This window comes from Populus alba, chromosome 3, assembly GCF_005239225.2.
Source record: "Populus alba chromosome 3, ASM523922v2, whole genome shotgun sequence".
Lineage (NCBI taxonomy): Eukaryota > Viridiplantae > Streptophyta > Magnoliopsida > Malpighiales > Salicaceae > Populus > Populus alba.
The window spans coordinates 20073705-20094895 of record NC_133286.1 but is presented as its reverse complement, the minus strand read 5'-3'; the positions used below and the strand labels follow the sequence as shown (position 1 = coordinate 20094895).

The window sequence follows — 21191 nt, the reverse complement described above, 5'->3', positions numbered from 1 at the left end:
AGACTCTTGGTTTACTTATCAAGGCTGCAAAACTTATGGATGAAATCTTCTACCTTCAGGTACTTGCCATTGCAAAACAATGTGAATGCACATGTGCAAGAAGTAGGCTGATACACTCATACAATCTGCAGAAACTATTGGTTTACAGATTTCTTCCATGTGGTAGACTTGAATACCAATATATTACCTGCGCATGCCCTATAAAATGATATTTTTGTTCATGATCTGTATGGTTACTAAAGCGTTTCTCTAGCTTGAGCAGTGGTCTATTTGGTAACGAGCATGCCCAGTCATTTTGTCTGCCTTCCCTTTTCTTTTCCTTTGGGGGTGGGAAGGCCAAAGGTGATCAGGGCAAACAAAGTGAGAAAAACCCTAAGCTGGGAAACAAGACCTGTAATTTACTCAACAGAAAGTTCAATGGAAAGGTCTGGGTGAGAGAGGCCTTCTGAAGTTGTTAGACAATCCCTCATAAAAGGGAACTGAGCAGAAAGAACTTTGGCTTAAGCATTCAAGACATGACTTGGCATTATGTATAGTAGTAACTGTTGGTGGGAGAAACCACTTGTGGTGGCTTTGAAACACACAGAGGGGATAAAACACACGGTTTTATTACAAAACAAGCTTACAAATTACAAAAACTTACAATCTTAATACACACCCTCTCTTTTCTCTGTTGTGTTTTTCTTTACTCTTTCCCACACATTCTAACATAAGCTTAACAGCTTATTTATACATAAATCAGAGAGGCAGCAGGTAGTGGTGGGTGGCAGCAGGTGGTGGTTGGTTGATAATAGGTGGCTGCAGGTGGTAGTTGGTTGATATTAGGTGGCTGCAGGTGGTTGATTGAGTTTACCATAACAAATTCCCCCTTTAAACTCAATCAAGAGATGTCATGCCAAGCATGAATTTCAATCTGATGAATACTTCTCCCTTCAATGGCTTTGTGAAGATATCTGCAACTTGATCATTTGTTTTGCAGGATATCAGTTCGACTTCTTTATTCTTCACATGCTCTCGGATAAAATGATGACGTGTATCAATGTGTTTACTTCTTTCATGATACACCGGGTTCTTTGCCAACGCAATCGCTGATCGATTGTCAATATAAATCTCTGTAGGATTTTCTTGAGGAAATCCCATAAATTTCAGCATATTCCTTAACCATATTGAATGGCATACGGCTGAGTTGGCAGCAACATACTCAGCTTCACAGCTTGATAACGTTACAATCGATTGCTTCTTGGATGATCATGTGAAAGATTTATCTCCCATGAAAAAGACAAATCCAGTTGTGCTTTTCCTATCATCCAGATCTCTACTCCAATCACTATCCGAGTAGCCAATAAGATTGAAGTTTTCATTTGAGTTATAAAACATACCTTCATTTATTGTTCCTTTGATGTAGCGAAGAATTCTCTTGGCTGCATTCAAGTGAGACTGGTCTGGTGTCTCCATATATCTGCTAATTAGTCCGACTCCGTAGAGTATATCCGGTTTAGTACATGTCAAGTACCTTAAGCTTCCTACTAAGCTTTTGAAGTAAGTTGGATCAACATTTCCAACTTTACTCTTCTTCAACTCTACTCCATTCTCAACTGGAGTTGATACCGGATTGCAGCTTTCCATCTTGAACCTTTCAAGAATATCTTTGGCGTAACCACTTTGGGATACAAAAATCCCTTCTTCTTTCTGTGTTACTTCTAAGCCAAGAAAATGTGCCATTAGTCCAATATCTGTCATCTCAAACTCCTGTACCATGCTTTTCGTGAAGTCTTCAAACAATGTAGAATTGTTGCCGGTGAATATCAAATCATTAACATATAGGCATGCAAATAATATGCTGCCATCTGCTTCTTTCTTTACATATATTGCGTGTTCATATGGACATTTTTCAAATCCATTATCTTGAAAATACCTGTCAATTCTGGTATTCCAAGCACGCGGAGCTTGCTTCAAACCATAGAGAGCTTTCTTCAACTTGTATACTTTGCCTTCATTTTCAGCTTCAATGTATCCAAGTGGTTGTTCAACATAGATCTATTCTTCTAGGAAGCCATTCAGAAATGCTGACTTCACATTGAGTTGATAGATCTTCCATCTATGTTGTGCAGCTAGTGAGATCATCAGTCTGATTGTCTCTAGCCGGGCTACTGGAGCAAATACTTCTTCATAATCAATGCCTTTTCTCTGTTTGTAGGCTTTAGCCACTAATCTGGCTTTGTATCTTTGAACTTCTCCTTTTGCATTCTTCTTCGTCTTGTAGACCCATTTGACACCTATTGCTTTCTTGTTTTCTGGTAGATTAGTCAGCTTCCAGGTATCATTCTTCTCAATGGCATGTATTTTTTCATCTATTGCTTTTATCCATTTCTCTTCTGTGATAGCTTCATTGAAGCTAAGTGGGTCGCTATCTACAAAAAAACAAAATAAAGTTGTATCTTTCATGACTTGAGTGACATCATACAACTCTTCTAGGTTTCTCATCCTTATTGGTCTTTCTGATGATGATGCTGTTGGTGGTGTTGATGATGATTCTCCTGTTGATGTTGATGATGTGTTTCTCCTATTAAATACAGGGAATCTGTGTTCCGGACTTTGTGGTTCACCTGCTGGCAATATTGGACCTTCTACAAGTACTGTTGGTACTTCTTCATCTTCAAGGATCAAATCAGTGCTGATCCATTTGACTGCTTCTTGGTCATCATTCCATTGCCAAGATTTATCTTCTTCAAAGATAACATCTCTACTCATAATTACCTTCTTTGTGATGGGATTATACAACTTGTATCCCATCCTTCTATCACCATATCCGACAAAGATGCATTTCTCGCTTTTATCATCGAGCTTTGTCCTTCTTGCATCTGAGATCTTTGCATATGCCACACAACCAAAGACTCGAATATGAGTAACACTTGATTTGTGACCACTCCATGCTTCTTCTGGAGTGACAGCTTGCAAACTTCTGGTTGGGCAGCGATTCAGTAGATACACTGCACATGATACAGCTTCAGCTCAGTATTGCTTGGGCAACTTCTTTGCTTTGAGTAGACTTCTTGCCATGTCAAGAATTGTTCGTTTCTTCCTTTCTGCTACACCATTCAGCTGTGGTGTATAAGCTGGTGTTGTTTGATATCTGATGCCTTGTTGTGTACAAAAGGCTTCAAAGTCATTTGCTGTATATTCTCCACCTTGATCAGATCTCACGGTTCTGATCACGTAGCCACTTTGCTTCTCCACAATTGCTTTAAAATCTTTAAAACAATTGAACACTTCTGACTTCCTCTTCAGAAAGTATATCCACGTCTTTCTGCTAAAATCATCAATAAAAGTGAGGAAGTACCTATTTTGTCCAGTCGACATAGGCTTTATTGGGCCACACACATTTGTGTGCACTAACTCCAGTGGCCTCTTTGCTTTCCAGTTGACTTCTTTGGCGAAACTGGATCTGTTATGTTTGCTGAGGACACAACTCTCACAGACTTCATCTGGATGATCAATGTGAGGCAAACCTTTGACCATCTTCTTACTTGCTAGCATCTTCAGACTTATGAAATTCAGATGTCCAAGCCTCAGGTGCCAAAGCCATTCTTCACTGTTAGTGATGGCACTCAAACACCTTGCTGCATCATACTGGATATTCAAAGGAAACATCCTATTCTTGAACATTTTCACATAGGCAATTAATCTCTCATTGTAGTCTCTAATTGTCAAATGACAATTCTTCGAGTAAAAACTATAACCTCTTTCCATAAGTTGACCTAAGCTGATCAAGTTCTGCTTTATGGCTGGGACATAATAAACATCAGCGATGTAGCTGTGATCGCCGTTCTTCAACTTGATTGGGATGTTGTCTTTACCTTTGAATGGAACCTTTGAGGTATCTCCAAAAGTAACTAGACCTTGTTTGGTCTCATCTAGATCACTAAATAAATCTCGATAGCCACACATGTGATTGCTGGCTCCAGTATCTAAATACCATATATTCTCTTGTTTCTCACCAAGTCCTTGTTGGACAAGTAATGCAGCTGTTTCTCTGTCATCCTTCTCTGCATAGTTGGCTTGCTCACGTATCTCTAACGGAGCTTTCCTTCGGCATTTAGTGTTATAGTGCCCAAATTGATTGCAACTATAACACTGGATATTTCTCTTATCACAATTATTGTAACCGTCTCCTTTTCCTCTAGGAGTAAATGCTGGTTGTCCCCGGCCTCCTCTGGTGGTGTTTCTACCTCCTCTTCCTCTAAAGCTTGTATTCCAAGATCCTCTTCCTTGGAATCGCTGAAATCCTCCTCTGGATTGTTGACTTTTTGCTTGAGTGGTATATCCACTTGTTGAAGTCTCTCTGCCCTCATATCTGTCTTTGAGAGACAATTTTGCTTGTAAGGCATGCTCAATGGCCTTATCTCCATTTCGCTTTACAATCTTTTGCTCATGAGCTTGTAAAGAACTCATAAGCTCATCCACCGTCAACCTGTCCACTTCTTTGGACTCTTCAATAGCGACAACAACAAAATCAAATTTTGGATCTAGGGATCTCAAAATTTTCTCAGTAATTCGAGAATCTGTGATGACTTCTCCATTTCTTCTCATCTGATTGACTATCACCATAATTCTTGTGTGATAGTCAGAGATAGATTCTGAGGACTTCATCTGCAATAATTCAAATTCACCTCGCAAAGATTGAAGACGAATCTTCTTGATTCTGTCAGCACCTTTGTATTTTTGTTGGAGAGCCTCCCATATTTCTTTTGATGTTTTAGCGGAAGCTATGATTTCGAATGTGTCTTCATCAAGACCTTGGTAGATGATGGTCTTTGCTTTGTTGTCTTTCTTTCTGTTGACTTTTAGAGCTTGTTTTAGTGCCTCTTGTAGAGCATCTTCTGCTTCTTTGGACTCTGATTCGTCAAAACCATTTTGTACAATATCTAAACACTCTTGTGAACCAAGGAATGCCTTCAATCTGATGCATCAACTATCATAGTTGTCTTTGGTCAGCTTCGGGATGAGTGTTTGTGTACTTTCTGTAGTCATCAAGAGAAATACCTCTCGATTAGAATTTATTGGTGATCAACAGGTCCTGTCTTGATGAAAACGAGGCATTTTTAGCAACCACAGATTCAGCTATCAAGTTACTTCCTGAAGCCACGAAGCCAGTCAGTGGATGGAAGGGTCTGGAATATAAAGCAGCATTTCCCATGCTAAAACCACCTGGTGCAAATTTTTACCCTCCAGATATGGACAAAAAGGTATGCATGGGAGGATCATTATGCAAGTTAAAGTTAATTTTTTTAAAATAGGATCACCATCATATATTTGTGACTGGAAAACTGTTTGATGCTTCTGTCATAATTTAGATCTCTCCCCCTCTATATCTACTATCATAATAAGTTTCTCTTGTGTCACAGGAATTTAAATTATGGAATGACAGTCTGACAGAGAAAGAACAAAATGATGCAATGGGCTTTTTCACCGTCATCAAAAGACACAGTGAATTTAGTTTGGATTCTTCTTCACCTAATCATGCAGTTCATGGGACAAATCATTTAATGACTGCCCATGATCTATATAGTGTTCCTTACTCAAAGGAGTATAATTCCTTCCTTAGAAAAGCTGCAGAACTATTGCATGAAGCTGGGGACTTGGCTGGCTCACCTAGGTATATAGAGTTATACTAGATTTTTCTTGTTGCCAGCAACTCATTTGTTCACATCATACTGAATACTATTCCACTCACAGATGATTGTTGAATTTGTTCTTCTGCTGTGTAGTTTGAAGAGGTTACTACATAGCAAGGCTGACGCATTCCTCATTTGCTACAGAAAAGGGATTTGTCTTCTTGATTTAGCAAAATCCTCATTTGCTACAGAAAACAGCATTTTTTTTTGATTTAGCGACTTCATTTATTTCCTGACTTGGAACTATCAATGCATGTAATTTGCCTTGTTTATTTAGTTTTTATGTTTTAATATTTAGGATATCTTCGGGAGTTAATCTTTCCCTGACCGGATATCAATATCATAGTTAAGGAATCTTAATTCCACTATATATAATTAAACATGATCCAGTTTAGAATCCGGCCAACCTATCACTATTCCAGGCTAGATGTAAAAAAAGTCAATTTAGAGTTGACCTGTTAAAAATTAAAATTTGATTGAATTTTTTTTTTAAATGATATTGCTTTGATTTTTTTTATATTTTTTATTGATTTATATCAACTAGAGTTTACGCATCTGACCTAGTGACCTATGATTTAATAATTATGCTTAATTCTATAAGAGATCCTAGTAATTATAAACAGACTTAATTTAAGTCACTGAAAGAACTCGTATTAAATTAAGACACAATCTTTCTCACATTAGGAAATCCGAGAAGTCTTCCAATTTTGAGACGGAAACCAGAAGAAGCTAGAAACTAGGTTTACCTTATAAACCTCGGACTTTCTCTTCTGATTTTGGCTTTAAATTGACAACCTAAGCCATTGAAACAGCATAACTTAATTTGATTTTTCAATCTCAAAAACAACAATGGCGTTAAAGATGAAGAGCAGCACACCGGTACAAGTGCGCGAAGTCTGGGCAGAGAACCTTGTAGCTGAGTTTTCTCTAATCAAGGAAGCAATCTCTCGCTTCTCCTTCGTATCACTGGACACTGAATTCCCTGGTACTCTCTTTCTGTCAAATCTTGACAAGAGTTTGCTGTCTCAAGCCCCTCCTTCTCACAATTACCGTCTCATGAAGTACAATGTTGATCTCTTGAAAATTATTCAACTTGGGATGACCCTGTCTGATTCACAAGGAAATCTTCCAAGTTTCGGAACAGAATTCCACTACGTTTGGCAGTTTAATTTCCGGGATTTCAACATCGAACATGATCCTTACAACGACGAATCTATTGGGTTACTTGAACGCCAAGGTATTGATCTTAAGAAGAACAGAGAAAAGGGTATCGATTCCTCAGATTTTGCATGGATGGTTTTTACTTCTGGACTTGTTTTCAATAACAGTTCAATAACTTGGATTACTTTTCATGGTGCTTATGATTTTGGGTTCTTGATCAAGATCTTAACTCGACGAGAGTTGCCATGTGATATGGCGTCTTTTCTGGGGATGGTTAGTTTCTTCTTTGGGGTTCGAGTTTATGATACAAAATTCATGATGGGATCTATCGGTGGTTTGCGCGGTGGATTGGAGAGGGTGGCTGAGTTACTGGGTGTAGAACGGACAACCGGAAAAAGGCACCAGGCAGGATCTGATAGCCTGTTAACCCATCAAACATTCGTGAGATTTAAGGATTCTTGCGCTAATCTTGATCTTGAAAACTTGAATGGCTGCGAGGGAATGATTTTTGGACTATGTGAAGGCTGGCTGGGATTCGATCGTACACCTGAAGTATACAATAACTTGAATGGCTGTGAGGGAATGATTTTTGGACTATGTGAAGGCTGGCTGGGATTCGATCGTACACCTGAAGTATACAATATTGAAACTTCTACTCAGTTGAAACCTCAGTTTAAGGAAGTGTTTTCAGTGTAATCTTTCCCCCTCAAATTTGGTTGTAAAACCTTTTAATCCAAGTTTCTCGATTATTTGTTTTAATTTTTTCCATTAGCTATATTTTGATTTGTTTCGCATCAAGCAAAGTTTGTGTTGAGGTCAGATCTATTATAGCTGGTGTTGTACCGCTCGGACTGGCTAAGAACCCATGCCCAAAACAATATAAAATAGAGGGAGAAACCTGATCCTATAAAACAAAGTGGGAAAGTGAGAAACGCGATTTAAATAGTTCAGTGACCAGAACTGAACATTACTCTCTCTCTGCCATTAAACCAAAACTAAAAGGAAAATACAAAACTACAGACACTTAGATTGTGAAGATGATGTGTTTTTCATCATAATCACACAATTGACTTGCCCTGGATACTGTTTTGAGTACTCTTCTGTACTCTTCTGTTTTTAGCCAGTACTCTTCTGTTTTTAGCCTTCAAGAGAATTACTACAGTGGTATTATTTTTATGTAAGAGATTTGTTTGGTGCAGTTAGGTTTTGGATAATATGTGCGCGCTTGATTAGTGGTTGATAATGGAGTTTTGTAGAATACGCACGCGCGCTTTTTTTGAACCTTGTTAAATTTTCATGTCCCTTTTATTTTATATTTTTGCTTGATTTGCTTAGGTTTTAATTAACACGACATTACTCTCTAAAAAAATCCCCGGAAGGTAACGATCAATAGATGCAATTTCTAAGTATAATGAATGTTGTTTAACTGGTCAGATTCTATATTTATTTTCTAAAAATTATCAATTTGAGTTTCATAAATCTCAGGGCTATTGAAAGTTTATATTGTCGTTAACTTCAAGGCTCGTGGAATTAGTGGAGATGCACGTTGCAAACTGATTTGAACACCCATATTAATAAAAAAAAAATAGATGCAATTTCTGTTTTATTTTTATTTTTCGTTTTAATGAATTGAATATCATTAGGCCAGCTTTGACCGTACATAGGATTTCTTAATTAGATAAAAGATGTTTAAACGGAGTTTTATTTTTAAGATAGAAATCTCTGCATCGACAGGAAATCCCAATCATCTTCGGATTAAGCCTTCTGAAATTGACAACAGAAGCGATTGAAACTGCATTCATAACTTAATTAGATCATCCCATCTCAAAACAACAATAGCGTCAGCAATGAAGAGCAGCAAACCAATACATGTTCGCGAAGTCTGGGCAGACAACCTCGTAGCTGAGTTTTCTCTAACAAGGAAGCAATCTGTCGCTTCTCCTTCATTTCACTGGACACTGAATTCCCTGGTACAGGTACTGTCTTTCTGCTAAATCTTCACAAGAGTTTGCTGTCTCAAGCCCCTCCTTCTCATATTTTTATATTATTAAAAAAAAAAACTTTGATAAAATTATTATTTTGATATATTTTTAAATACAAAAGATTTTAAAAAATAATTTTTGTTATATTACCAAACAGAAAATTAATATTCCATGTTTATAATGTCATATCAAACTTGAAGTAACAATGATGTCGTGGCTTAATATCTAAAACAATTAATTTTTTCCCCTTATCATCAGTTTTTTTCTCCAGAGATAAATCTATACAATAAATTATTTTGCCTCTTACTTTGCTATTTAATTATTTGGCTTTTCTTGCTCTTACTTTGCTACTTAATCATTTAATTATCTATCATTCACTAAACACGCATACACTTTTATTAGTAATGGAGAGTTAAACATTTTCTATTGAAATCACTGTGTAATTTGATCTTGTGCTTCTATCACTGCTCTAAGCTCGTGGTTTTTTCTGCTATCAACTACTATTGATGTTACTGCTAGCTGCTTTCGTCGTCTGCTAATTTGATGGTCTCTCTGCTGCTGATTCTGCTTTTACTATCTGGTCATAATGGTTAAATGGTTAATTATTTTGGTTGCTTAATCTCTGTTGCTGCTGCTGGTGATGGTGGTTAGTCCATGCTCCTGCTGCTATCGCTCTGCTCCCTACTCTGTTTTTGCTCTCCCTGTATTCCTTACAACTTTATGTTCGTAGTCGCTGCCCTGGTTGATCATGATCAGTATTGTCTCTGGTTTAAAATGAGTGACGAGTTTTTTTGGTCTGTTATTAGATGGCTTAATCGTCTTGGGCTTTAGTATGAAGTTAAGCTTTGTGGCTGTGTTTCCACAAAAGCTCAATCGATATTGCCTTAACCACAGACAAATAGTAAATCAAATCTATAAACAATCAGCATCTCCAGCTATCAGAATTTAAGCCTAATTCATCTGCATAGTCTCATCAGCATGTTCACACCAGAGGATTCCAGAGACTAAATACTTCTCAAATGAAATCTTTGCTAACTGATGATGGCTTTGATACCTCAAGATAGAGACATGGCTCAAGCTACCAATTGATCAAAGAAACTCTCTTAGAATCAAAGCGAAGGATTTTTAATTTAGTAAGTTCTTAACATGAAAGACTAAGAACATGTGCTAAAACACAGACCACAATACAAATATAAGTTTTTATTCAATCAGAAACGCTCCTAACAGTCTTAAAAACAAGAAAGAAACATATGATTTGTGATATATTTTCTTAATCCCTCACCATGTTTCAGAAGAAGTCGAAGGTTTGCAATCTAATGGTAGATCTATACCAATCTCAAAACTGCTGCAGGAAATCGACCTCGATGAATTATCCACTTCACCAATTTGTTGAATATTGATACCGTTACGTGATAATAGAATCCCCTCCAATTCCATTGCAACTTCTCTCATTGTTGGTCGGTTTCTTCCACTCAAATTCAAACATCTCTTTGCAAGATTCGCTATAACTATGGCTTCCTCTTCAGTGCAATCCCCCTTAACGTGAGCATCAACGATATCAGAGAGTCGACTATCTTCCATCAATTCAATGAAATGTTCGGCTAAGCTCATGGTTTCCAGTGAATGGGTTAGGAAAATAGGTTTTTTCCCACTTAAGAGCTCCGCAACAACTACTCCAAAACTATAAACATCACTCTTCTCTGTTAATTGACTGGTTCGAAAATACTCTGGATCTAAGTAACCAAAAGTACCTTGCACCTTGGTGGTCAGATGAGTTTGATCGATGGAAACTGATCTTGAAGTTCCGAAATCTGAAACTTTTGCTCTATATTTCTCATCTGAGAGTATGTTTGTGGACTTAATGTCTCGGTGATAAATCGGGATAGATGCTGTCGAGTGAAGATAGGATATCGCACCTGCAGCTTCCGAGGCAATTCGTAACCGCAACTCCCATGATAACGTAAAGTCGTCGTTTTGCTCATGGAGATATTGGAAAAGAGTTCCACTGGGAATGAATTCATAGACTAGCAGAGGAACTTCAGTCTCCAAGCAACATCCGAGTAGTCTAACCACATTTCTGTGACTGATTTGTGAAAGAATGACAACCTCGTTGATGAATTCTTCTAGTTTATCTTCATCCACGATCTTAGACTTCTTAACTGCAACGATAGTCCCAGCAGCTAACATTCCCTTGTAAACGGTGCCTTGGCCGCCATGACCAAGTATTCTGCTCTCATTAAAATAATCTGTCGCCTTTTCCAACTCATTTGAACTGAATATTTTTGTCTTTTGAACTCTACCATCACTTGAGGATAATTGCTGCTGCAATAAGAGACCACCATTCCGTTTGAAAAACTTCTTCTTCAACCGAATGCAATTGTATATCCACCGAGCACCAATGAGCAGGAACAGTACTCCAACCAGACCTATAACTGTATTAGGAGCAAAAAAAACATCGCTTAGGTTTTCAGTCTGCTAGGAAATAAAAATTACCACATGGATTTTGGTTCTTTTAATTAAAAAATTTAAACTTGGTATCAATTTTAAAGAAAAAAATTGTTAAGAAAAATAACTTATAAAAACACAATACTAAGTAATCAAATAATAAATAAGTGAACTCATGTACCATCATAAACTTTTTAACAACTCAAAAGATCTTGATCTGAGGTCAGATATATGTTTTTTGATCTTTTATTTTTACATCTTACCGAAAAATATTCAAGATGCATCATAAAATAATTTAAACTTATGATATGAATTTTCTACTGGTTTAAGAAAAACTTTTATAATAAACCCATGTCAAGAAATAATAATTTAGTTAAAAAATATTTCTCATATTTTCAACATGGTATCAATATTTTTTTATCTTTCTATTTGTATCTGCATATGTGCATGTGTGTCAATATGTGTTCTTATTTTTTTAAAAATATATCAAAATTTAATTGATTAAAACTTAAATATATTGACATATATTTAAGCAATTCGTATATTATAACTACAACACTACTTTAAATTGTATTTATTTCCAGAATTTAGAATTTGATGAGAATATAAAATTTAAAATAATAATATATAAACAATAAGAGAGATTATTTACAGCAGAGACAAAAATGCAGATTTATAATGTAGAATTAATCATTTGACCATCTTTACTAGATAAGGAAAATGAATAATCATCACATGAGATCCAGAATAACATTTCGTAAAAATTATAGGGATGAAAATGAACAATAGTGTGTGATAGGCATTAAAATTATATAGGTCAAAAGGAATAAATCAGAAACCTGCGTACCTATGATAATTATATAAATATAAATTTTATTTATCGCGCATCTGAACCCTCCACGTGTATCGCGCATCTGAACCGAGCACCAATGAGCAGGAAGAGTACTCCAACCAGACCTATAACTGTACTAGGAGCAAAAAAAACATCACCTAGGTTTTCAGTCTGCTGGAAAATAAAAATTGCCACATGAATTTTGGTTATATTAATTAAAATTTGTCCGAGACTATTTTTTTCGGAATTAATTTCAAAAGGGTAATGTCCATATGGCTTATGTTTTTCCATTGTTAACCTTGAATTCCACGTGTACAAAGCTAAGTGGACAAGGAATCACAAGGAACCTTAACTTGATAGTGTGGGGGTTGAAATGTCCAAAACTAAGGTACATGTGTTGATTTAACCAAGTTCGAAAACTTGAGGGACCGGGCCCGACCACTTAATTGAATTTACTAGCTAATTTAATGTATGGTTATTTTGGTAATTAGCGTGTTCATGGTGAGGCTGGTTAATTATGATGGGCCATCGTTTTATAGAGTTTGTTTTTTTGGTTTTTTCTTCTTAACTTGGTATCAATTTTAAAGGAAAAAAAAACTATATAATATATTTTATTTTTTAATGCATATCGAGTGTAAGTTTTAATTATTCTCAAATCTTCTAAAAAAAATAAATCATACTATTAATCTTTTGTTTCTAATTTTGTTAAGAAAAATAACTTATAAAAACACAATATGAAATAATCAAATAATAAATAAGTAAACTCATATACCATCATAAACTTTTTAACAACTCGAAAGACCTTGATATAAGTTAGGATACATGTTTTTTGATTTTTGATTTTTACATTTTACTGAAAAAATATTCAAGATGCATCATAAAATAATTTTAACTTATGATATGAATTTTCTACTGGTTTAAGAAAAACTTTTATAATAAACCCATGTCAAGAAATACTGATTTAGTTGAAAAACATTTCTCAAATTTTCAACATGGTATCGAATTTATTTTTAATCTTTCTAATTTTTTTTGGATAATCATCAATTTTTTTTATCTTTCTATTTGTATCTGCATATGTGCATGTGTCAATATGTGTTCTTATTTTTTTTTTTTAAATATATCAAAATTTAACTTACTAAAACTTAAATATATTGACATATAATTAAGCAATTCGTATATTATAACTATAACACTACTTTAAATTGTATTTATTTTTAGAATTTGATGAGAATATCAAATTTAAAATAATAATATGTAAACAATAAGAAAGATTATTTACAGCAGAGACAAAAATGCAGATTTATTATGTAGAATTAATAATCATTTGACCATCTTTACTAGGTAAGGAAAATGAATAATCAACATGTGAGAGCCAGAATAACATTTCATAAAAATTATAGGGATGAAACTGAACATTAGTTTCAGGTATTTATTTGGGGCAGGGATGTGATAGGCATTAAAAATAAATAGGTTGAAAGGAATAAATCAGGAACCTGCGTACCTATGATAATTATATAAATTTTATTTATCGCGCATCTGTACCCTCCTCGTGTATTCACGCATTTGAGCATCCCTTGGCACGTATTTTTCTCTGGGGTCTTACATTCATCAACATCTAATAAAATAAGAAGGTGAAAATCAACAAATATTTATATGAGATTTGTTATAGAGCTTAAAAGTAATTAATTCAAACTAGAGTAAATCTATTTTTCTTTTTTCAAAATTGAAGCACTAAATTACTTCCTAATTCTAATCTAATTGTGCATTTACCATCATTATCCGACACTTAACATCGTTTAACTTTGATTACAAAACATAGAAGAAATTAAATTAAAATAATCGCTCGAATAAAATTAATAAAATAAACCCAAGAAAAAAAAGCTAGGATAATAAAAGTAGCAATTTTTCTTTTTCAGAGAGGAATTTTTACCCGCACAACCAAGTTCAAGGTAAGGGTTGCCCTCAAATCCATCCTCGCACGCACATTCGGATTGATTGTAACCTTCTTGGCAATGCGTGGAAATATCATTATCATTCAAGTTCATCATCCAACCCAAGTCCATTGGAACATAATCTCTATACTGCATTGCGAAGGGATCACTTATATTCGATTCAAACCATGTCGGATTCACCAGGAAGGCTAGCTTGCATCCCTCTCCAACTTGATTAGACTTTGTAGAAACTAAGCGCGGATTAAAAACCTGAAGCAGTGAAGGGATTCTAGCCAGACTACAATTTTGACCTGAACACATATTATTTTCTTGCAATCTAACGTTACTTTGCAGGTTACCCCATGTAGACTCCCAGACGACGAGATCCGGCTCGGTTCCGGTCATAAAAGCTCGAGTATCACAACCCACTGCAACGAACAAGTTCCTTTTAGAGGAGAAAACAAAGGGAGTTCCAGTGAGATTCAGAGGCACACCATCTACCCGGCCAATACAATTGAAGGATATTACTGGACTTTTGACAGTAGCGGTGGCTGTCGTAACTGAAATATTCAGCACCTCCATTTTAATTCGACTTATAAAAGCTCTAGGAGGGTTGGCAGAATCATTGCACTCAATCGCGAACCGTTCATCCATGTAGCATTCTTTTCTAGTTCCAAAGGGGTAAGCAATGCTAATGGCTCCGCATCGATCTGGACAGCCAAACTTCGCTACGGGTGCTGCTGCTTTTGCTAACTGAAACATTAACACCAGCAAAGTCATTTTAACCACCAATCTCCAAACCATGCTATCCATTCTAGTGGTTTTTGTTTTCTAGATATAATTTGATTTCAAGTTCATACATCCAGCTTTAAAGAGGAAGGGAAATATTTAAGACATTTCTTTGCATTTTCTTGGTCTACTTGTAACTAACGACTAGCGAACAATGAATCACTAGTCTGAATTAGCAGACTTTTGTATTGATAAGAAAAATCTCAGATTCTTCTAAGCCACGTTAAGTTGCATTCTAATAAGTTTAAAACTTCGAAGCCAGTACATTTTTTTCTTTCTAAACCCAAAGAGCGTGTATCATAGGTTTTAAACACGATATATACGGCGCGCGTGTTGACCAGATGACCTGCATGATTTTAAACACAGTTTTCAATTTAGCTAGTTATGAATATGAGGAAATTCCATGCTATTTCAAACATGTGGCGATCGCTTACTTTTTCAAATGAAAAAGCAATGCTAATGTTTCCATAAATTTCTGTACAATTAGCAGGCCTTGCAATAAGTGCTAATACAGTTGCTATTTCAAGCAACAGAATTGCGGGGAAAAAATTAGACACACAGTATCAGGAATCATGCTTTCCTCTTCTATTGCAGATATATTTAGATGCTAAGAGTTTGGGCTCAATATTGGAAGTAGAGAATGAGAGAGAGCGGTATGATCTTTATTCGATTCCACTAGCTAGGATTAACTATATTTTCAAGAAAAAATCACTAATTATGACAAAGAAGATTATAGTAAAACATCCCCTTGTAAACCGTGCCTTGTCCACCCTGACCAAGTATTCTATTTTCATTAAAACGATCAGTGGCTCTCTCCAACTCTTTTGAAGTAAATATCTTTGTTTTCTGAACACTAACATGATTTGAGGATAACTGCTGCTGTAACAATAAACCACCATTTCGTTTGAAGAATTTCCTTTTAAGTTCTTTGTGTTTTCTTTTCCTTGCTAGTTTGTATAACCACGATATGCCAGCAAGCAATGACAATATTCCAGCGATAGCAACAACAACTGCATTATTAACAAGAAGGAAAATGTAAGATCAATGCCAGCAAGCAATGACGATATTCCAGCGATAGCAACAACAACTGCATTATTAACAACAAGGAAAATGTAAGATCAAAATCCAATCTGCCAACAGAAATCCATAGATCAGGTCAATAGTGACATAATGAACCATGTACAAAATTAGAACTCTTTCACAGTATCAAATGTTGGCTGTCAATTTCGCAGTTCAAAGGGGCAAAGTAAATACAAATTTCAAAGCAAAATCAAATTGTAGCAGCTAAAAAAAGGGTAGAGAGAAACTTACGTATTGGGACGATCCAATACTTATTGACCTCGCATTTGTATGATCCCAGTGTATTCACACATTTTGTTATCCCCAGGCACGAATGTTGATTTGGGTCTTTGCACTCATTAATATCTAAGGAAGAAATGCCAAAATCAAGAAATGAAGCCATAGATTTAATGAGTAGCGACAATTGTTTTTTTTTTTTAAAGGAAAATATATGTACACCAGCATTAAGAATGTGTTATATGAAGCCACTAGAGTACTCAAAATCAACCCTTGCCATTAAAAAAAAAGGTAAACAAAAATTGAACTTCTTTTAGGAATCAAATTCACTTTTGGTACGGCCGCTCAAGTTGATTCAAACATTTGAAAAGGATACCGGGGAAGGCCTGTTGATGACCTTGAAACAAGATTTCCTAATGCCAAAAGCAATTTTGAATCAAGACAAAGAAAAGGAAACAAGAAATTTTTATATGCGGTGAAATGATTAAAAAAAAAACAAAAAGGATGGAATGACTGATGTGATTAGTCATCTTTTTAGCAAAGTTACCTGCGCACCCAAGGTAAGGGTTGCCTTCATAGCCGTTACTGCAAGAACATTCATATCCTGAAACGTTACTCACAGTTGACTCATAAAGGAAGTACTTGCAATCCATGGTACTGTTATCATATCTCCAAATGCTGTAATCCATCATCCAGGCAAGCACCAGTGGAACAGATCTCCAACCCTGTAGCGCTTGCGGATTGGTCATATTGAGAAACGAAAATTTGTTTTGGTCTGTTAGGAAAGCTAACTTGCATCCACTGCTGTCTTCACTCCCATTTTTTGCCTCCAAACTTGGCTGAAAAACCTGCATCCGGTAAGGTGCACTTGCCACACAGCAGTTTCCATCAGCACATAGACTGTTAATTTCTTGCCCGTAAAGAAGAGTTTTCTGATCATAGTCAGCACTGCAAGTCGAGTCGCACCCGACAACTTGGGGGCCTATCCCTGTCAACAACGCGCGGACGTTGCAACCCACTGCAGTGAACACATTACCAAAGGAGAAAAAGTAGGGACTTCCCGTCAAATTCAGAGCAGGTAGATTGAATTGCCTGTCAGAACAATTGGAGGACATTATTGGACCTTTGAAAATTGCTGCACCATCTGTAATATTCAGAACCTCCATATTGATCATGCTAATAAAAGCTCTTGGAGCTGACTCATTGGCAGTTTCCCTGCATACAATCTTGAACATTTCATTTGCATAGCAATCTTGTACAGTTCCAAAGGGGTAAGGAATGCTGATGTTTCCACAACGGTTTTGACATCCAGGTTTTGTCATGGGTGCTGCAGCTGTTGCTGACTGAAATAATATTGGCAATAGTAAGAGGCTGATTCGAAATATGGACTTCATTTTCATTTTTGTTTTGGGGTTTTGAGCTAACTAAACCCAATCAAGTTGGTATATATCAGCCCTCGAACAGAGTTAAAATGTAGTTCAAAGATATTTCTTAACATTTTCTAGCTATAATACCAAGTCAATCTAGTGTGAAAGAAATGTAGATGCAATTGCACAGGTTAGACTTTAAAAAAAAAAAAAACAAACAAAGAAGGCATCAGTGATAGCTCAGTGCAAATGATAAAAAAATAAAATAAAAATGATGAAGGAATATTAGTCTCTTTCCCGGTACTAGTTATTACGACTTTGGGAGAGTGATCAGGGAATCAAGGAAAGGGCAAGCAAACCTAAGTCTACAAGACTTTACTAGTCAACTAAGAAACCTTATAATATACTTGATTTTCTATGCTAAGATAATCCTGAAAGAATTCATGAAATCACATCTCTTGTAAAAAATAAAACACAAATGAAATCAAAAAATAAAATAAAAAAACAGAGAGATCACCAGAAGAAAAGTTCTACGCCAAATCCATTCTAAAATCAATGAAGAAACTCATGATGTGAAGGGTGACAATTCTAAAATCAATCAGACTTCAATGGTTTACTTGGCATTGACGAAGCCATCAGTATACTTGGCATCAAGACACGCAGCTTCATACTTTTCTTCTCTTGGAGAATGGAGACGTCCCGCTAATTTGTTTAAAATCAAGAAAGTCTTTGGCAGGTGGAGCACCGCGTCTGATTTGCATATTATTTGATAATAAAGGTCTTTTTCAACGAGCTTGTACGTCAATTAAATTAATTTTTTTTAGATGATGTGAAGAATATATCCTTAAATTAATTTGATATGTTTTAAAGAACTTAATAATTCATTCTTAAAATATTAATTCTAAGATTTGAATTCAAAAAATGAAAGAAAGTAGCATAATAAAGTAATTAGGTTCAGATAAATAGATGACTAGCTAATTTATAAGGTTGCTGAAAGATATAAAATTAAAGTCTTGGTTTAAACATTGTATTTAATCTTGATGTATGAAAACGATTTGAAAACTATATATGCTTTTAATTTTCTCCAATCTTGGAAAGAAACAGATTTCTGAAAGATATAAAAGTATTATGATGTAATGGTCTGGTCCATTATGTATTGTTTTTTAAATCTGCAGATCCCTATTATATGCTCCGATGACTTTTAATTATATTTGATAACTGTGATTATTTTTACTTTTCACAATGGCCCATTGGGTTAGCAAATAACTAAAAACGACTTGACCCACCTCGCCATCCGCAGATCCATATTATACCTTTTTTTATCATTTTTTAAAACCGAGACCCGCAGGTCAATCCAGACCTGGACCGATTAGGTTTAAAAAAAACTTAAAAAAAAAACTTAAGTTTGTTAATATTACGAGAAGAGAAGACAATACATTTTTTTTATATGTTCTCTTTGTTTAGATTTTAAAATATTATAATTAAATATTATATCTGTTAATATAATAACTGTTCATAAAATTATATAATTATTATTTAGTTTTATTTCAATACTCACAAATGTTAAAATTAATCACAAAAATTAAATAAATATATTCAAAAAACAAATTAATCTCACTAAGATATATATTTAGTCCAAAGTACTATATTTTAATATTATAAATATCTATATAAAAAACTTATTAGAAAAACTCATCTACCCTAACTTTCATTTAATTTACTATATAATAGAAATAGACATTTATAAAAACTTAAGAGAGTATTTTATTTTTTCATTCTTTATTTATTTACAAACTACACCAATATAAATATAATTTTTTCTTAGTAAATTGACAGTGTTGTGGGTCCAAGTATCCAAAAGTGTCTTGCATTTGAATGGTCAGATGAGTTTGATCAATGATCGATCTTAAGGTCCCAAAATCTGATACTTTTGATCTATATCTCTCATCTAACAACTTAATATCACAGGTGATAAATAAGAATAAATACATACGAATGATGATGAGAAGGTGCTCCAGCAACTTCAGTACCAATCCTTAAATATATTTATTTTTTAATAAAAACTTATTTATTCTTAATATTCATTTGATTAGTAAATAAAGTTAGTCAATGAAGCAGATAGTCAATGAAAAAAACTCTTGATCTACTGTGACAAAAGGTTTATGAAAGCAGAGAAGTTATGGCAATATTCAGGTAAATGTCAAAAATCAAGAAGGTGCTATTTGACGTTCTTGTCATGTTCATTTATTCGTTTATGGCAACGAAGGCATTTCAGCTCTGGAAACAGCAGCAAGCTGGTCGACTGCCCAAGAATCCAGCACAACCACCTCCCCTGTATCCTTTCGCGACGCAAGACTTATAGCAGTTTGGGAACTCTGGACATGGACCTAGGCAGGGTACTGCTGCTCCTAGTGCTGATACTTGCTCTGTCACTGAACCATTAAATCTTGATTATTAGGCTCAAGATGAAAGGAAGAAAAAACAATCCTATTTATATGTGTGTGAATAACCTATTTAACATCTTATAATTGATAATATATATATATATATATATATATATATATATATATATATATATATATATAGTTTAAAGATATTCTTACTAGCAAACAAAGTGAAAGGGAAAAAATTGTTTTGAGATGGAAAATGAATTTGAGAGAATCTTATGTCAGTAGCAAAACAACGAATAAAATCCCCATGGAGTTTTGAATAAAAGGGGAAGCTTTGTCAGTAGACATGACTGAAGATGTGTTTTCTCTATACTTTGATGAATCTCGAAGTTCTCAAATATTTTCTTTTTCTTTTTCTTTGATGTTTAGTGGAATCTTTATATTTAGTTGAATACCAAAGATGTAGTTGCTAAATATATCTGGTCAAATCAAATCCAATACGAATGAAGTTTTTGAACAGTCAATCCTTATCCAAATCCTAAGAGATCTTTTTTCCCCAAAACAAGGTATTTTAGAACTTTTTTTTTTCAAAAAAAGTAATTTTAATATTATTTATCGAATTAAAATTAATTTTCCCATGTAAAACTACATTTCCCACGTCATTTGTTATTCAATACAGCATTAATATATCAAATTCATGGGCTAATTAAAGAAAAAAAAAGGAGCAATTAGTAAGAGAAATTCACAGCGTGTAGTGTCAGATTTGAAAGTTTTTTAAAACCTGCACTAGTTTTGACTACAATAAAAGTCATTCTCATAGCTTGCGGATGTAAAGCATAGCCAAACCATTGTGTTATAATGGTCACTTATTTTGGTTGCTTAACCTCTGCTATTGCTGCTGGTGACGGTGGTCAGTCCATGCTCCTGCTTTGTCTATGCTGATTCTGCTGCGCCATGTTGCACTCGCCCTGCACCCTTCTCTCCTTTTGGTTTCCCTGTATAATTCCTTGCAACTTTATGTTGGTAGTCGCTACCCTGGTTGATCATGATCAGTGCTGTCTCTGGCTTTAAATGAATGAAAAATTTGTCTTAAAAGACTCTTGATTGAAAGATTATAAGTAATTTTTGTAGTTAATATACCAAAGTTTTGACAGGAGAGATGATCTAGTGTAATTTTAGTATTAATTATTAAAATCACAAGTCATTATTGATGTCGGAAATGCATCCCATGTATTGCATACTGAGATCAGCCATGATATTTTCATTCTCTTGACTGTCTTGTTGAACATTTGATCCCTTTTTAATTACCCTCTCCAACTGCCC

At 35.0% G+C, this 21191-nt stretch overlaps 3 protein-coding genes across 3 annotated transcripts; 2 read left to right on the top strand and 1 right to left on the bottom strand.

The window, feature by feature from the left end:
• The first annotated feature begins 35 nt into the window (after nucleotides 1–35).
• On the top strand, nucleotides 36–5925 carry LOC140954281 (nudix hydrolase 3-like). The gene is made up of 7 exons (XM_073408374.1): nucleotides 36–59; nucleotides 243–431; nucleotides 2198–2220; nucleotides 2476–2638; nucleotides 5055–5246; nucleotides 5406–5656; nucleotides 5769–5925. The coding sequence occupies exons 1-7, from the start codon at nucleotides 36–38 to the stop codon at nucleotides 5884–5886; spliced, it is 960 nt and encodes a 319-aa protein (XP_073264475.1). The 3' UTR covers nucleotides 5887–5925.
• A 599-nt stretch (nucleotides 5926–6524) lies between these two features.
• Nucleotides 6525–7532, top strand: LOC118054578 (probable CCR4-associated factor 1 homolog 11). Its single transcript, XM_035066215.1, has one exon. It carries the CDS (start codon nucleotides 6525–6527, stop codon nucleotides 7530–7532), a length of 1008 nt encoding a protein of 335 aa, XP_034922106.1.
• A 2564-nt stretch (nucleotides 7533–10096) lies between these two features.
• On the bottom strand, nucleotides 10097–17559 carry LOC118054687 (wall-associated receptor kinase-like 8). The gene is made up of 4 exons (XM_035066359.2): nucleotides 16659–17559; nucleotides 16127–16240; nucleotides 15577–15825; nucleotides 10097–11022 (listed from the first exon to the last, which is right to left on the bottom strand). The coding sequence occupies exons 1-4, from the start codon at nucleotides 17509–17511 to the stop codon at nucleotides 10097–10099; spliced, it is 2142 nt and encodes a 713-aa protein (XP_034922250.1). The 5' UTR covers nucleotides 17512–17559.
• Between the last annotated feature and the right edge of the window lie 3632 nt (nucleotides 17560–21191).

Coding starts and splice junctions, on each gene's coding strand:
- LOC140954281 (XM_073408374.1), top strand. CDS start 36: ATGGATGAAATCTTCTACCTTCAG. Junction 2,221..2,475: donor TTAGCCACTAATCTGGCTTT/GTATCTTTGAAC, acceptor CAACTCTTCTAG/GTTTCTCATCCTTATTGGTC. Junction 5,657..5,768: donor GACTTGGCTGGCTCACCTAG/GTATATAGAGTT, acceptor TCTGCTGTGTAG/TTTGAAGAGGTTACTACATA.
- LOC118054578 (XM_035066215.1), top strand. CDS start 6,525: ATGGCGTTAAAGATGAAGAGCAGCACACCGGTACAAGTGCGCGAAGTC.
- LOC118054687 (XM_035066359.2), bottom strand. CDS start 17,511: ATGAAAATGAAGTCCATATTTCGAATCAGCCTCTTACTATTGCCAATA. Junction 16,241..16,658: donor CCCTTACCTTGGGTGCGCAG/GTAACTTTGCTA, acceptor TTTCTTCCTTAG/ATATTAATGAGTGCAAAGAC. Junction 11,023..15,576: donor ACTTGGTCAGGGTGGACAAG/GCACGGTTTACA, acceptor ATGGCGGCCAAG/GCACCGTTTACAAGGGAATG.